General features: G+C 35.9%; 1 protein-coding gene across 2 annotated transcripts; it reads right to left on the bottom strand.

Moving 5' to 3' along the window:
* Positions 1–1,569: 1,569 nt before the first annotated feature.
* LOC133709166 (DNA topoisomerase 3-beta) lies at positions 1,570–12,863 on the bottom strand. Of its 2 annotated transcripts, XM_062134818.1 has the most exons (15): positions 12,664–12,863; positions 12,515–12,571; positions 11,479–11,582; positions 10,655–10,748; positions 10,390–10,489; positions 9,251–9,491; positions 8,206–8,368; positions 7,991–8,110; positions 6,396–6,475; positions 5,697–5,975; positions 5,128–5,296; positions 4,644–4,772; positions 4,335–4,547; positions 3,607–3,786; positions 1,571–2,351 (listed from the first exon to the last, which is right to left on the bottom strand). In XM_062134818.1, exons 1-15 carry the CDS (start codon positions 12,685–12,687, stop codon positions 1,716–1,718), a joined length of 2,589 nt encoding a protein of 862 aa, XP_061990802.1. In that variant the 5' UTR covers positions 12,688–12,863; the 3' UTR covers positions 1,571–1,715. The 2 variants fall into 2 exon arrangements, with proteins under 2 accessions (XP_061990804.1, XP_061990802.1); XM_062134820.1 differs by lacking the exon at positions 12,664–12,863 and having other exon boundaries at positions 1,570–2,351; positions 10,655–10,743; positions 12,515–12,530.
* Positions 12,864–13,457: the final 594 nt, after the last annotated feature.

Raw genomic sequence — 13,457 nt, 5'->3', positions numbered from 1 at the left:
CTTTCTAACCTTTAGGTAGAGGACCTAGCTGCAGGTTGGCAATAAGAGAATGAAACTCAGAGCAGGGCAAGCCCTTAGTAAAGACATCTGCAAGGTGCTCTGCACTGGAAAGATGGGAATTAATTTCTATAACTCATTTTGTGATATTTCTAACCTGCTTCCAAGTGCCTTGTGCTGCACTTAAGCATAGCCTGCTTTCATTCTGATTATGAGAAGCTAGAGATCAGGAAATTGGAGTGGTAGAAAGGGGATCTCTTTCCTTGGATCTCCCAAGGCACATGAGGATTATTGAAAATTTAACCTCTGTGGCTTTGTTTGCATAAGTAATACTGATTAGCCTCTTTACACGCATTCACGCGCGCAGCATAGTTTCGCACTCAACAGTACTTGAATAAGCATAATTGCTAGGTTGAGTCTTTTGAAAAAGATGACTGTTATGAACCAGGATTAAGACAGAGTTGACATGAGACGGTAATGGATGAACGATGGTTATTAAAACCAATGAACCATGATTATTGAAACCAACTTTTATTCTTGAAGCTGCCATTATAGGGTCCTGCCATTGTCTGAATCATCAGCGGTTGTGCCTCTATTATAAAAGTTGCCATCACCATACTAATTTCTGCCATCACCAAACTGTTTGTAGTAGTGGATCATCCATATTTTGTAATTTGAAAAGTACTTTTTAGTTAATTCTCAGTGGCTATCATTGCAGACAGAGGAGAAAGCTGCAATGTTGTGGCAGCCTAATCAACTGTTTTGATAGTGTATTCATCAGTGATATAATTCTAGTACTCTGATCCTTTGCAGAATTTGAATTAATTCTATAGGATTCACCGAAGATCCATATTAGTCTCTTCCTAATTATTAAATGGAACTGACTGCTTATATATTTCAGCTTAAGACTGCATATGGAATTCTTTTTGGTATTAAATACCAGTCAGTTTTCGTTGTTGTGTATTTGTGCTTGGCATCTATTGCGAAGCTTAACAAAAGTGTGTCAATTGATTTAAGATCTGTTGATTCATGTTGTGAACTTGTGATTTAGCCTTATTTTCTTTTCCAATATTTGGTAGGATTAGGGAAGTTGTCACAAAAAATTATTAAGAAATTCATAATTACTGCAAATAAACATGACAGAAATGAGTAATAAATGCAAGAATGTCATACGAAGACGGCTAGCCAGGGTTAGAGAGCGCGCGTTGCTCTAATCTTGAATCGTGTTGGATCTTTATTATAGTAACGGATTGAATGGGAAATTTTTTGACATTTTTAAAACATGTAGATGGCCATAAGAGCCTCCCAATTTGCCCATTATTTGCTTCTAATTAATTGTTTTCAAAATCCCACTTTTAATTGTTGTTATAAAGTTGGCTTTCTAACTGAATCAAATGCCACACCAACTGCAGAACAACATAGCATGGGGTTTGAAATGAGTTTACATAGACCTATATATATATTCATTGATCATGAAGGCTAACTGGAGGTGCACAAATTTACTTAGGTATTTGTTAAAAGTGATAAAAGAGGGGTAAATCAGGAAGCTAAATAAAGACAGAGAATAATTTGAGAGGTCAAATGTTAAATTTAGAGGTCGAATATAAATGGATTTCAATTATCTTGTTGTATGATTGTTACATTACAGAAGCTCCAAAAAAAAAAAAAAAAAAAATGGCATTGATGACCAAAAAAATAATTAATCACATACATATGGCTCAAAAATCACGGAAGCTCATTTTAGGATCCACCATTTTCCCAGTACCCCGCCCTCTTCCCCTACCTCTCCTTGATCCTCTACCCCTTCCTCTTGAACCTCTGAAAAAGGACTTTCCGTACTTCATCTCCACTAGTGAATGGAGTAACTCATCACAAAGAATACAACCAGTATATAGGGTCGCCCCATCTTCCAAGGGTGTTGTCTTTTTATTAAAGTCCACTTCTATGATTGTCGAGTCACACTCAGGACACCGCTCTGGAGTAGTGGAGATTTGATGAGCCCCTTGGGGGAGGAGCACAAGGAAATTGCACATGTTGCAACATAGTCGCCACTTGGGAGCACTTACGGGGTCTAGAACAAGAGTTCCACTACATTCAGGGCAAGCACAGACTCCTTGGGATATCAATGAATGTCGACATGTGGGATGTGGGCAAAGGAAGCATGGCATGCCAGCCCCCTTTCCCAGCTTGCCAGATGAACCAGATTTTGCAGCTCCAAAGAGAGTGTCGATACCTTCAAATGGAGGACTATTGTAGCAGTAAGGGCAAAGAGAAAATGACTTGCCATCTGGGCCAGGCATGGAGCAGATTAATAGCTCAAAGTTATCCAGAGGGCACGTAAGTTCCTTGTAGAGCTGCAAAAAGAAATTGCTTTGGTTATGCACAGGAAGTTCCTTAATAAGACTTCAGAACAGGATGCTACAAAAAGGCATTCTGGATGATAAAAAGAGAAAGCATTTCATTTTTGTAAAGCCTGATAAGCTAAAAAATGATCACGAAGTATTGGGTCATGAAAAGACAAAAGTTTAAAAACAAATTTATCTCGAGAATTATGGTCAAACAGACATGCTTAGAGAGGCCTATAGTTTTTTCTCGTGATAAACCATGGTACACATATTTAGATGTAGTGACCTTGGTATGAATGCTCGACATCCCAAAGATCTTTGTAGTCTACTGTACTTCACAACCAACTCAAGGCTTTGTGCAGTGTTTTGACTGCCTGTATTATATGTAGACGATGATTTGTGGAGACAAATCCCGACTCATTCTGTAAACGATGTCCAACATAAATTTAAAGATGAAAATTGTCTCTAATCTTAAAGACGGTGTTGCCAGCTTTCTTTTCTAAACAACTCACATGTACCTCCTAGTTCAAAATTAAAAAATGTTCTAATCAAACTGAGACCTTATTGGTAATGCATCCAAGAGATTACAAAGTCAGTGATATCGATAAATTCAAACACCGACAACTATAAACTTGTGCAGACCCATTACCAATCCTGGTTATGCCTTAGATTAGCACATACAAAGCAGCGTGCTATTTTGGTATTTCCCAAACTGAAAACATAGACATTTCATTCTTTCAACATTATAAGTTTGTTTTATGAATATTCTACTAGCTCAATGTCCAATGAATACACTGCAGTTCATCCCACCAATCTGCAACCTTAAAAGTTCAGTATTCATCGCAACTCAAAAGAAACTGGAAGTTCGCCAAAACTGACAACCAGTACACAAATTGATGATTTTTCTGAACAAAAAGTACCACAACATTGACCCAAAAAAAAAAAGTAACACAACAATTGTGTTTGGCTAAACTGTAATTCTGCATTTTTCCAGCTTCAAGATGGGAATATATAGAGCAGTGCCTTATCTATATGCAATTGCCATCCTATTCATTCTCTACTATCTGATGTTTTTCACTTCATATAAATTTTAGGAAAATTTTATTGAAATTTAGATCTTCTTGTACATTTTAAAACACTAGAATGGTGCTAAACAAGCTTGATTTCTACTTGTGAAACTGCTGCATACTATATTGAGATTTTGGATAATGCAATTCACTTTGAAGTTGTAACCAATTAAAGAACATCGATTAATAGTCCATACCTTAATGGTACCATTCTGAGGAAGATAATAAACCTCTTCGCATGTATTACAGTAGAGACGAGAAGGTTGAGTGGAAATGTGCTTCATATACCGTAGACATTTGCCACATTTACTGAGAACTCGTCCTGAGTCAGCAAGTGGAGAGAATTGAGCTTCAAATAATGCATCCATGTTTTCAATCTACACCAAATAGAAAGAAATTTAAGAGACTATGTTTTTGATCTTCATGAAGTCCATGTTCATATGCAAACTTTAACATTAACTAAAAATGATGGATGTATAAAGATATTTATTAGATCTACTACACGTGGAGAAGAAAAGCATCATAGTGGACGTTAATGGCCTAAAAATGGATAAAGGAGCTCTATTTAATGGAAGATTATAGCATTAGTGAAGAATCTATCTAACATGATTATCATTCTTCTATCAACTATCATGATACAAACAATCTGCAGAACCCAAAACCTCTCCACCGTAAACTAAATAGATTTCAAACCAATGAAGATAAATTACACAATTCTGATACTGTTGTGCTTCCTTTCTTACAAGCATTGACCAGTCAAATATACGTGTGTGTGTGTGTGTGTGAGAGAGAGAGAGAGAGAGAGAGAGAGGGAGCAGCAGCAGCAGCAGCAAATTCCGTATCTCAACTCCACAGCAGAAAGTGGACTACATCATTAAGCATGTTGTAAATTAGGCATGTGTCAAATCATAAGGTAGGTGCTAACCTGCTTTACAAAATAACTGTATTTTTGTCGGAACTGTTGTAGAACATGCTGCACAACACAAAAATGATCTGCTTGACCCTTAGCAACAAGAGTAATCTGCTGCTCAATAAAACTGCGGATATCTGGCAAACACAGATCTGGATCAATACATTGATAGCCTCTTATTAGAGTAATACCTAAGGCAGTTGGAACCAACTTCCTGCCAGCTTGTACCTGCCAGTTAATTGTAAAGCAAAACAAAAGTCTCGTAAAAAGCAGTTTAAATGATATTAACAAATTTTCAGCAGAGAGAAGGAAGAGAATAGAAACCTGCACATAATTGCGCTCACATATGTTGTTAATATGAACAGATATTGATGCATCCGTGCCGATTCCATTCTTCTCCATAAGCGAAATTAGCTCACTCTCACTTAGATATTCTGGAGGTGAGGTCATACCCTGCAGAATTTAGAGATTCAAAATCAACAAAATACCATCCCACCAGGATATGACAGTATGTTATTTCTGCCTTTTTTTTCTTTTCTACCCACAGGCATCAGCCAAGAGCATAACCCTTTCTTCTAAGCAGAGGCACTGAATTGAAATCCTCTCCCCCTCCCCAAAATCAGACTAAAAGAAAAACAAATGAATGAAATCCAACACGATGAAGATACCTCACGAAGACTCAACATAAGAATAAAATTTAAATTGAGAACATACTAACAAGTCTATAAGAATTCAGTTTTCCTAAGTAAAAAAGAAAAAGAAAATGAAGATAAAATAAAAGTGGAAAATGAAGGCTCATCCCATTTACCTCATGAAGGTCCACTCTGCCAACTTCTATTTTCTCGCCTTTTGTAAATTGAGGAAGATTTTTCTCATTTACTGCTAACCATGGCATAATAGAAGTAAATCCCTTCACCAAAACACGTTGTCCTACACAATGGAAGAACTCTCCACCAATTGAAAATTCTGCCTTTGTTCTGGAATGGACATTGAGATGCAAATAAAATGTAAACATTAACATTTGGTTCACAAAGAAAGCTAAAATAGTGATCAAACATCCAACTAACAGGGTCAACTTCAAGCAACTTTAAAACAATTGTCATAACCTTGCTGAAACTTGTAACACTTTATGTTAATTTCCTATCTCTAACAGGAATTTGTACAAACTGTAGTTATACACAATGGTGCCGCTTCTCAATAATTAACAACCAGAAAATCTAATCAAAGAGAGTACGCTGTAAAATAGCTTAATTATTCCTGATGTTCAGCTAATAAGCCCAAGGGAAGGAGCACTCTGAATCCAAGTGCCAATTAAGACTGTATATGCAGTTTTTCAAGTCACTCAACATGAAACAATGAGCAAAAATGAACCTTTACCTTACATACTTGCAGTCAGGAGATACAGTCCCTATGAAGTGTTTACAGACATACTCGTATAATCTCCACGCATCATTTCCCAGCATATCCTCAGTTGCAGACCTCAATGGAGTAACAGGAGGATGATCACCTGCATCTGTCCCAGATCGTGGTTTTTGATAACCGTCAGTGAGCAGCCTCTGTACATAACTACCCCATACCGGGTTATTTACTTGTGCACCAAGTGTGCCTCTAAAGTCAAAAGAAGAAGGATAGGCTGTGCTCTCAGTACGCGGATAGCTATAGAATGAGCATAAACATATATTGTCAGACAACTATCAGAGTCCTTTAAACAAAAAGAAACTTAACACTATCTGGACAGAAGCATTCCAACACAAAAACTTAAAGCGAAGTGGCCTCTAGGTTTGCCAGTTTACCATTCCCATGCCATGAGATGTAATTCAAGCAAAACATGGACCCAGAGCAACTAGCCACACTAGCAGAAATCATTTTCATGAGATAGAGAAGACCATACTCGCTAAGTGTGTTTAACTAGCCATGCAATAGTACTCTACCCAAACTAAGACCTGATGAATCTTTATTCTGGACTGGAGGCTACTTTTAACATGTGGAAAAAATCTTTCTTCTCTGTATTTCAACCTACTTTGTGAATAAACAAAATGTAAATAATCAACCATTGTATGAAGAACATCAACAAACCTGATGAAGCCTTGAGTATACAAGCGTTCAGCAACTTGCATAGCCATTTGTGGGCCAAAGCCTAGTGCACTTGAAGCAATCTGTATTAAAATTGCATAGGAAAAAAATTGTAACGTACTCCAATTACTTCAATGCATACAAAAGAATTTGGACACTCATTTAACCCTTTTTATTATACTTACAAGAGAAAAGAACTATAACATATCAACTGAACAAGTTCAAAGGATAAATTCCAATTCACTTTCCTAAAGACAGGGCTACTTTTTTTATTAATATGACGCATACTTTTTTCAATTAAAACAAAAAAGGAAGTATATAACAGGGAACAAGATGTCCACTATCAAAGAAAGATCTAGACAACAAGTCTATAACTCAAGATAGCATCAAACATAACAGTAAATATTACGTAACTTGACTACAGCAGTATTCCAATTGTAAGGAATAGCATGGAAAGAACCCTGTCTAAATTCTGAGGAAACACCGAAACAATACCCAGATACTCAAAACTGAACCACTTCCCATAAAAACAACTCCTCCTTCCAGATTCTTGAAAATTTCTTATTTCTCTCCAATCAACAAAATACAGCCATTACAGCAGCAGCATTCCAATTGTAAGGAATAGCATGGAAAGAACCAGGTCTAAATTCGAGGAACCAATGTACAGATACTTGAAAATGAACAATTCCACAATAACAACAACTCCTCCCCTTTCAGATTATTGAACGTTTCTTATTTCTCTCCAATCAAATGACCCAAAATACAGCCATTACAGCACATCTGCCCATCACTGCCTATTTGCCCACCAAAAAACTTGTATCTTTTACACAGTAAGCCAAACAAAATAGTCCCACATAAGATTCTTTTCCATCATGTAATGGCAATAATGTATTGACACATTCAGAACCATTTTTACACATTAAACACCAGCTGGGGGAATGGTATAACTACTGAAATGAACTCAAAGAACTTTTAGAAGATTACTTGCTTCCAACATCCCAAACTCAAACTCTAATCACCAACACTAGCAAACATTTCAACCCTACAACAAGCTAAGATCAACAATCTCATTTCTCTTCTAAATGAAATGGATTGGAACTTTTCTACGACATTGCAAGAAGACATCTAATCTACTACATATTAAGGATATGTAATAAGAATGGTTTTCTTTAAGAGTCTTTTTTTTTTTTTAATAGTTTTTCTGGTTTATAAAACAAGCAATAGTTAAATTTACCATAATATCTGTAAGGCATTACTAATTAATCTTACATCACTTTCTATAGGCATGAATTTCTTAAAAATTTTACTTTTAGAAGGACAATTATTTAGAAAACTGGAATCTTGGACATCATGTGCGAACTATGTAGCTGGAAAATAATTTGTCTTTTTTTCACTCAACCGATGCCGATCTGAGTTATACATGTTCTAGTGCATCAACTTTCAATGTAACTACCTAGAGAATGACACAGATGACTTGATAAACTGTATTAGTCAATGTCTTCCTCTTCTCGTTTTATTAGGCATTCCTATTAAGCATGCATTCAACAATAGGCAATCTCACAGAATACATGTATTTACAAATTTCACCAGTATATTACCTTTAGAAGATTCACTGTGTTAAGACCAGAAGGACGACCTTTGCTTTCCTGCTTTTCTGATATTTCAGTCACTTCTGCAATTCCATCTTCCATTACTAACTTTTGAAACATCACGGCAACCTGCAGCATGTAAAAGCCTTAAAATGCTTTTCATTATAAAGGGAACTTCACAAGTTCATACACCAAAATAAGAAAAAACGCAACAGAAGCCTCACATCGACGTCAAACAATTTGTTACGCTCCCAGTCTAGCTGAAGTTCATAGCCACTTTGTAATATGTAAGGGCGTACAGACCAGAATTTTTCAGGTTTAAACGTATTTATCTGCAAATAGCGCTGTACACAAAAACCAAGGGTAGGAGTTTGACATGGCCCATAGCTGCAAAAAAAAAAAAAAATTAAGATTGATTAATTGATGGCTAATGCTAGAGATGAACATTGTGAACGGGCATATTAATATCCAAAAAAAAAAAAAAAAACCAGAGCCAGACAGAATAAAATCAGTACGACTCTCATGCTATATACTTTGCTTAGAAGATTTTATTGGAACAAGAAAAAAGGGAAGAAAATAAAAAGAAGAAAAACTAATTACAAAAGGTGGATAAGGAATCCCCAGACTAACAAAGAATACATCCCAAAAAAGAGAGAGCCAAACAAGCCTCACTTCACTACAGCTAACAACTCCTGTATCACAGAAAGGGAATGGTCCCTAAAGTCAGTAGTAATCAATGCCCATAAAGGAGACCAAAATGGGCACATCCCAAAGCTACCACCCCTCTATAATCCTAAAAAAATCACCTCTAATTCTCCATTTATAGAACCAAAAAACTGCCAGATTCTCAATGCTATATTAGACAATTAGAACACTGAAAAACCACACCTAGAACAACCTATCCTTAATCTATAATGCTACACGACTAAATTAATCTTTGTAAAAGGAAATGTATGCTGCTTTGAAGAAAGTAGACACAAGGAGAAAAACAGAAATCATTGATATTCATTGCAAGACAATAAACTGAAGAAGAACAAAATATCTGTAGACGGACAAAAAAATGCAAATATCGTCACATAATAGCAACTTGAGCATCTTCCAATGACTAGTTTACAGAAAAGAATCAACAATCTATGAATTCTGGCAGTAGAACATTTAGATTTCAGGTTAATATTTTGTGTACATCAAGATGCCTACTTTAGTTAGAATGGAACATAATATAGATAACAATCAGCAAACAAAACAAAAGAGAGAGGTGAGAGAACCAACGAGATAACTCTGGCATCGAGATTTCCATATTTCCCCTGAAAAAAACTTGTTTGAAATCGTGTAAATGCAACTCCGACTTTCAAATCTATCTCTTGTCGAGCATCTACAGCCAATGCCTCATCTTTGTTAGGTTCAACAAGGTTGTCCATGGCCTTCAAAATGTCTTTCTCGGTAACAGAAGAAAATCGTGCACGATAAATCTTTCTTTTAGTTTCATTTGTGTGGCCAATACAATCAATAACTGCAACAACAAATTACAGAACCTGTCAAATATTAGTAGAGTTGTATAAGCTTTTAGTTTATACAACGTTGATAAGGTGGCATCTCAAAGCAGAGAATTACTGCAAATGTCCTGGTCTATGTCCACACAGAAATGAGCTCTCAAAACCCAACTTCCCAAGGACTTGTATAAGTATCTTAGAGTACTTAAAGAAATCAGATATTAAAACCACCAATCCGTTACAATTTAGAAAGAAAGACTAACCGTATTCTAAATTAAACCAGATTCTGTTAGAACAAAAAAAGCACAAGTATTAATCAAAACATAAAGTTTTAGCCGGAAATATTTGCTTATATAATCTGATGTAATTAGCCTACTTTTATAAAACCTTTGTATACCCAGTTGTTCAATGCCAACCACTCATCAGCCCGGTATTTTTGAGTACCCGCCTACAAACATGGTCATGGTGAGTACTAGACGGAACACGTATAATACTGGTAAGGTATGCACATGCACTATTAGGAGAATTTCATTTAACACTGTTCAAAAATTCAGTATATACAGTTTTTTTAAAACAGAATGTAAATTTATATTCATTTATTTCAATTGTATGCCTCCAGTGGGGAAAGATGTAATAATACATGTTCAAGACATTTAGAATACCTTTTTATTCAAAGTATGAATATTTTTCCATATCTTCCAAAGCGGAGTATTTTTAAATTAAAAATTAAGTACCTACGGGTATAATACAAGTATTATATGCAACTTTACTGACTATAACATAGTATCGTCCAAAAAAAAAAAAAACTATAACATGGCATACAATAGATGGCCTTCGTTCTCTAGTTTAAGATTTTATTATTAACATTAATTTGTACTCAAAGAAGTAACACACAGAGAGAGAGAGAGAGAGAGAGACCTTCAAAACAAATGTTTTCTCCTTCACGATCACAATCCAGCCATAAAACCAAGTTACCAAAACCCCGAGCTTCTTGGCTTAAATGCCTGCGAATATGAGCCTATAAATCAAGGTCAGTATGAAAAAATTAGTGATCATGAAAATTAAGAAATTAAGAAACTCTTAAGAAGGTAAACATATGCTCCACATAATTCAAAGAGGGATAGGAACATAATGGAAAAAATTACAGAACTGAACATAAAGCAGAGGGGACAAAAAGTTGTACCTTTGGATTTGCTTCTGCCTTGCGAACTGGAGCTTGAAAAAGATCCAGAGGATCAGTGACTGTCCAGTTTTGATATGTTTCTGGAAAATCTAGACTAGATTTAAGGAAAAAGAAAAAAGGTGTAATCAGTCGAGAGAGAATTGAAAACTATCATACCTATGCGTAAAGCTTGAAATCATAAAAGATAGCATTGACATTTCAACACCAGTAGAGGATTGTTACATTTCAGTGATGGCTTAGACAGCAAATCTGCTTGTTACACTCTCTATAGATAGCAAATTCTATGGTTGTAAACCCTAATCGTGACTCATAGTACTTCTCAGTGGATAAGTAAATGATGCAGGACAAGTAGCAAAAGAACTGCAATACTAGGGTTTATTTGCAGCAGTCTCGATTGTTAGAAAGAAAAGGGTTTTAATATGCGAGACGAAGATTCTTTTGAAAGAACCCATCTTGCTAATAAAATTGCACACAAATCTTTACAGAGAACACAAGTAAAAGGCACAAGATGAGATAGCTAATTTGATAATATAAGGTAAACATGAATGAGACCTTTAAGGCCCCCACCTCTCTCCATTGAGTAACAAACATAAGCAACCATTTCACCCACAATAACTCATGGAGGTGAATACTCAACAGAATTTAAAAAATAAAAATAAGGAGAGAACCAAATACAAGTAATCTAAAGGCCGTATAACATTTTGAAATCAAGACATTGCTAAAAACAAATTTCATCCATGATCGCATCTTATAACAAGAGATAGTATCTCTAATAACGCTTTTTTCTTCCTATTCATTTTTATGAGATGAAAGAGAAAATGGACCTGAAAACATGCCCAATAACTGATGTCACTTTAAACTGTACATGGAATCCACGAAATGTTCCTTCAAATTCATGTACGTCCGTGCTAGCCTTTCTTGTAGACATCTGTAGTATGAAAATATGTGCCAAAATGTCAATATAATACATTATCAAAAGCATGGGATTCATGAATCTAACAACCAGAACCTACAACAAAGCATGAAATGCATGAAAACAAAAAGGTCCAAATGATACAGGCTACAAAAAGTCCATAGAAAAAGTACGTTCAAAAGGAACTATGCTGATACGGCTTAGCCTCATTTTATAGAGAGAGAGAGAGAGAGAGAGAGAGAGAGAGAGAGAGAGAGAGAGAGAGAGGTGTTTTTGAATATGGGTCACCCTCTGCTAAATAAAACTACTAATAATAATAAATAAACTCATCAAATTAACCAGTAATGTTTTTGAATATGAGTTACAGGCACCCTTGACAAGCCAATAACACCCCAAAAGGGGTACGGGCACCCTTCCCTTACATTAGTAGTGCTTTTTCTTGTTCTTTCTCTGAAGGCAAAGCTAAAAAGGGGTATGATTTTAGCACATAGTGCATATACAGAAACAAGAAAGGCAAAATGGTCTTGATTTTAAAACAATGGCCCTCTCAAGACTGTTTCTCTCCAAAGCCGAATGAGCATCCCCACCTAATATAACAGAACTAGTTGCAACTGTTACGTTCCGACCTAGACATCTTATAGTCCTCCTTACAACACAAATGTTAAGCTGTCAAGCTCCTCTATGCCACTCAAATGAAATCAAACAACAAATTCCAATCTCTATCTTCTAAGGAAGAATGATAATCAATAGGCAAGTTTCTTAACCAATCAGCAACCCAATTTTCCAGTTGTGTTCAGTCACGTACATACTTAAATAATGTAAAAAACAAAAATCAAAAACTTGAAATTCCAGCTTGGTTTCTGCCTCCTACAGTTTGTTAGCAGTGACCTAGTGCCTTAGTCTAGGGCTTAGAGTTAAATTGAGAGAGAGAGAGAGAGAGGTGGTACTTGACCGCGGGAGAGAACGTTGGCTATTGAAAGAGCTATGCTGGGCTTCTCGGCGACCTGAAAGAGTAAAGAGCTCAAACAGAATGAGAATTGAGAGAGAGAGAGAGAGAGAGAGCATGAAGGGAATCTGTACTATTATGCGTGCGTACCATGAGAACTTTGTTGGAAGCCATAACAATCTCTCTGCCCAACCAAGGAAGACGAACCGATTCAGAGCCGCCTGGGTTGGGTTGGGGTTGGGTTGAGGATTTTGGACTCGATGCTCCGGTAAAGAGGTTTTAGTGGGAGATCACCACTGTGTGTAATTGAAATCAGCAAACCACTCTATTTGTCTTTTTTTTGTTTCTTCTTCTTTTAGGAAGAAACATACATTAAACTTTTACTAGCTGTGCGCCTGTGCAGTAGAATTTGATCCAGTGGCGTTAATTTTCTATTTGAAACTAATGTTGTTGTAGTTTCTAATTATTAAAATAATTATAAATAAAAAATAAAAACATTTACCATTGTTACCCACATAATCATGCGGTCTTTTCTTATAAATTGCTCCATTTATTGATAATTCCTTTGAAGTTCACAACCCACTATGCAAGAATAATCAGGGGTTATAAGAGCTCCTATGTCTTGGTGATTCTCGAAAGAGTAGCCGAGTTGATGGAACAAAACTTTATTAATTTGTCAAAAGCTACTATTACAATGAAAAGAAGGGTTTTTATAACTATTAGGGGCCAAGATTATTGAGTGAAAATATAGTTTTCATTAGAAGTAAGGTTAAGAACAGCACCTACATGAGATCCCTAAAACTATAGGAAAATATTACCATTTTTGAATGAAGGCATAGCCAATATATTGATCTGAAGCCAGAATGATCATTACATATCCTTCCGCTGTCATTAATAGACATACAAGAAGTTGTGGTAGTACCACGTTGATACATATGGATAGA

The sequence above is a fragment of the Rosa rugosa genome, chromosome 5 (assembly GCF_958449725.1).
Source record: "Rosa rugosa chromosome 5, drRosRugo1.1, whole genome shotgun sequence".
NCBI classification, from domain to species: Eukaryota; Viridiplantae; Streptophyta; class Magnoliopsida; order Rosales; family Rosaceae; genus Rosa; species Rosa rugosa.
Note: the sequence above shows the minus strand (reverse complement) of the source record. Positions and strands in the feature narration are given on the sequence as shown.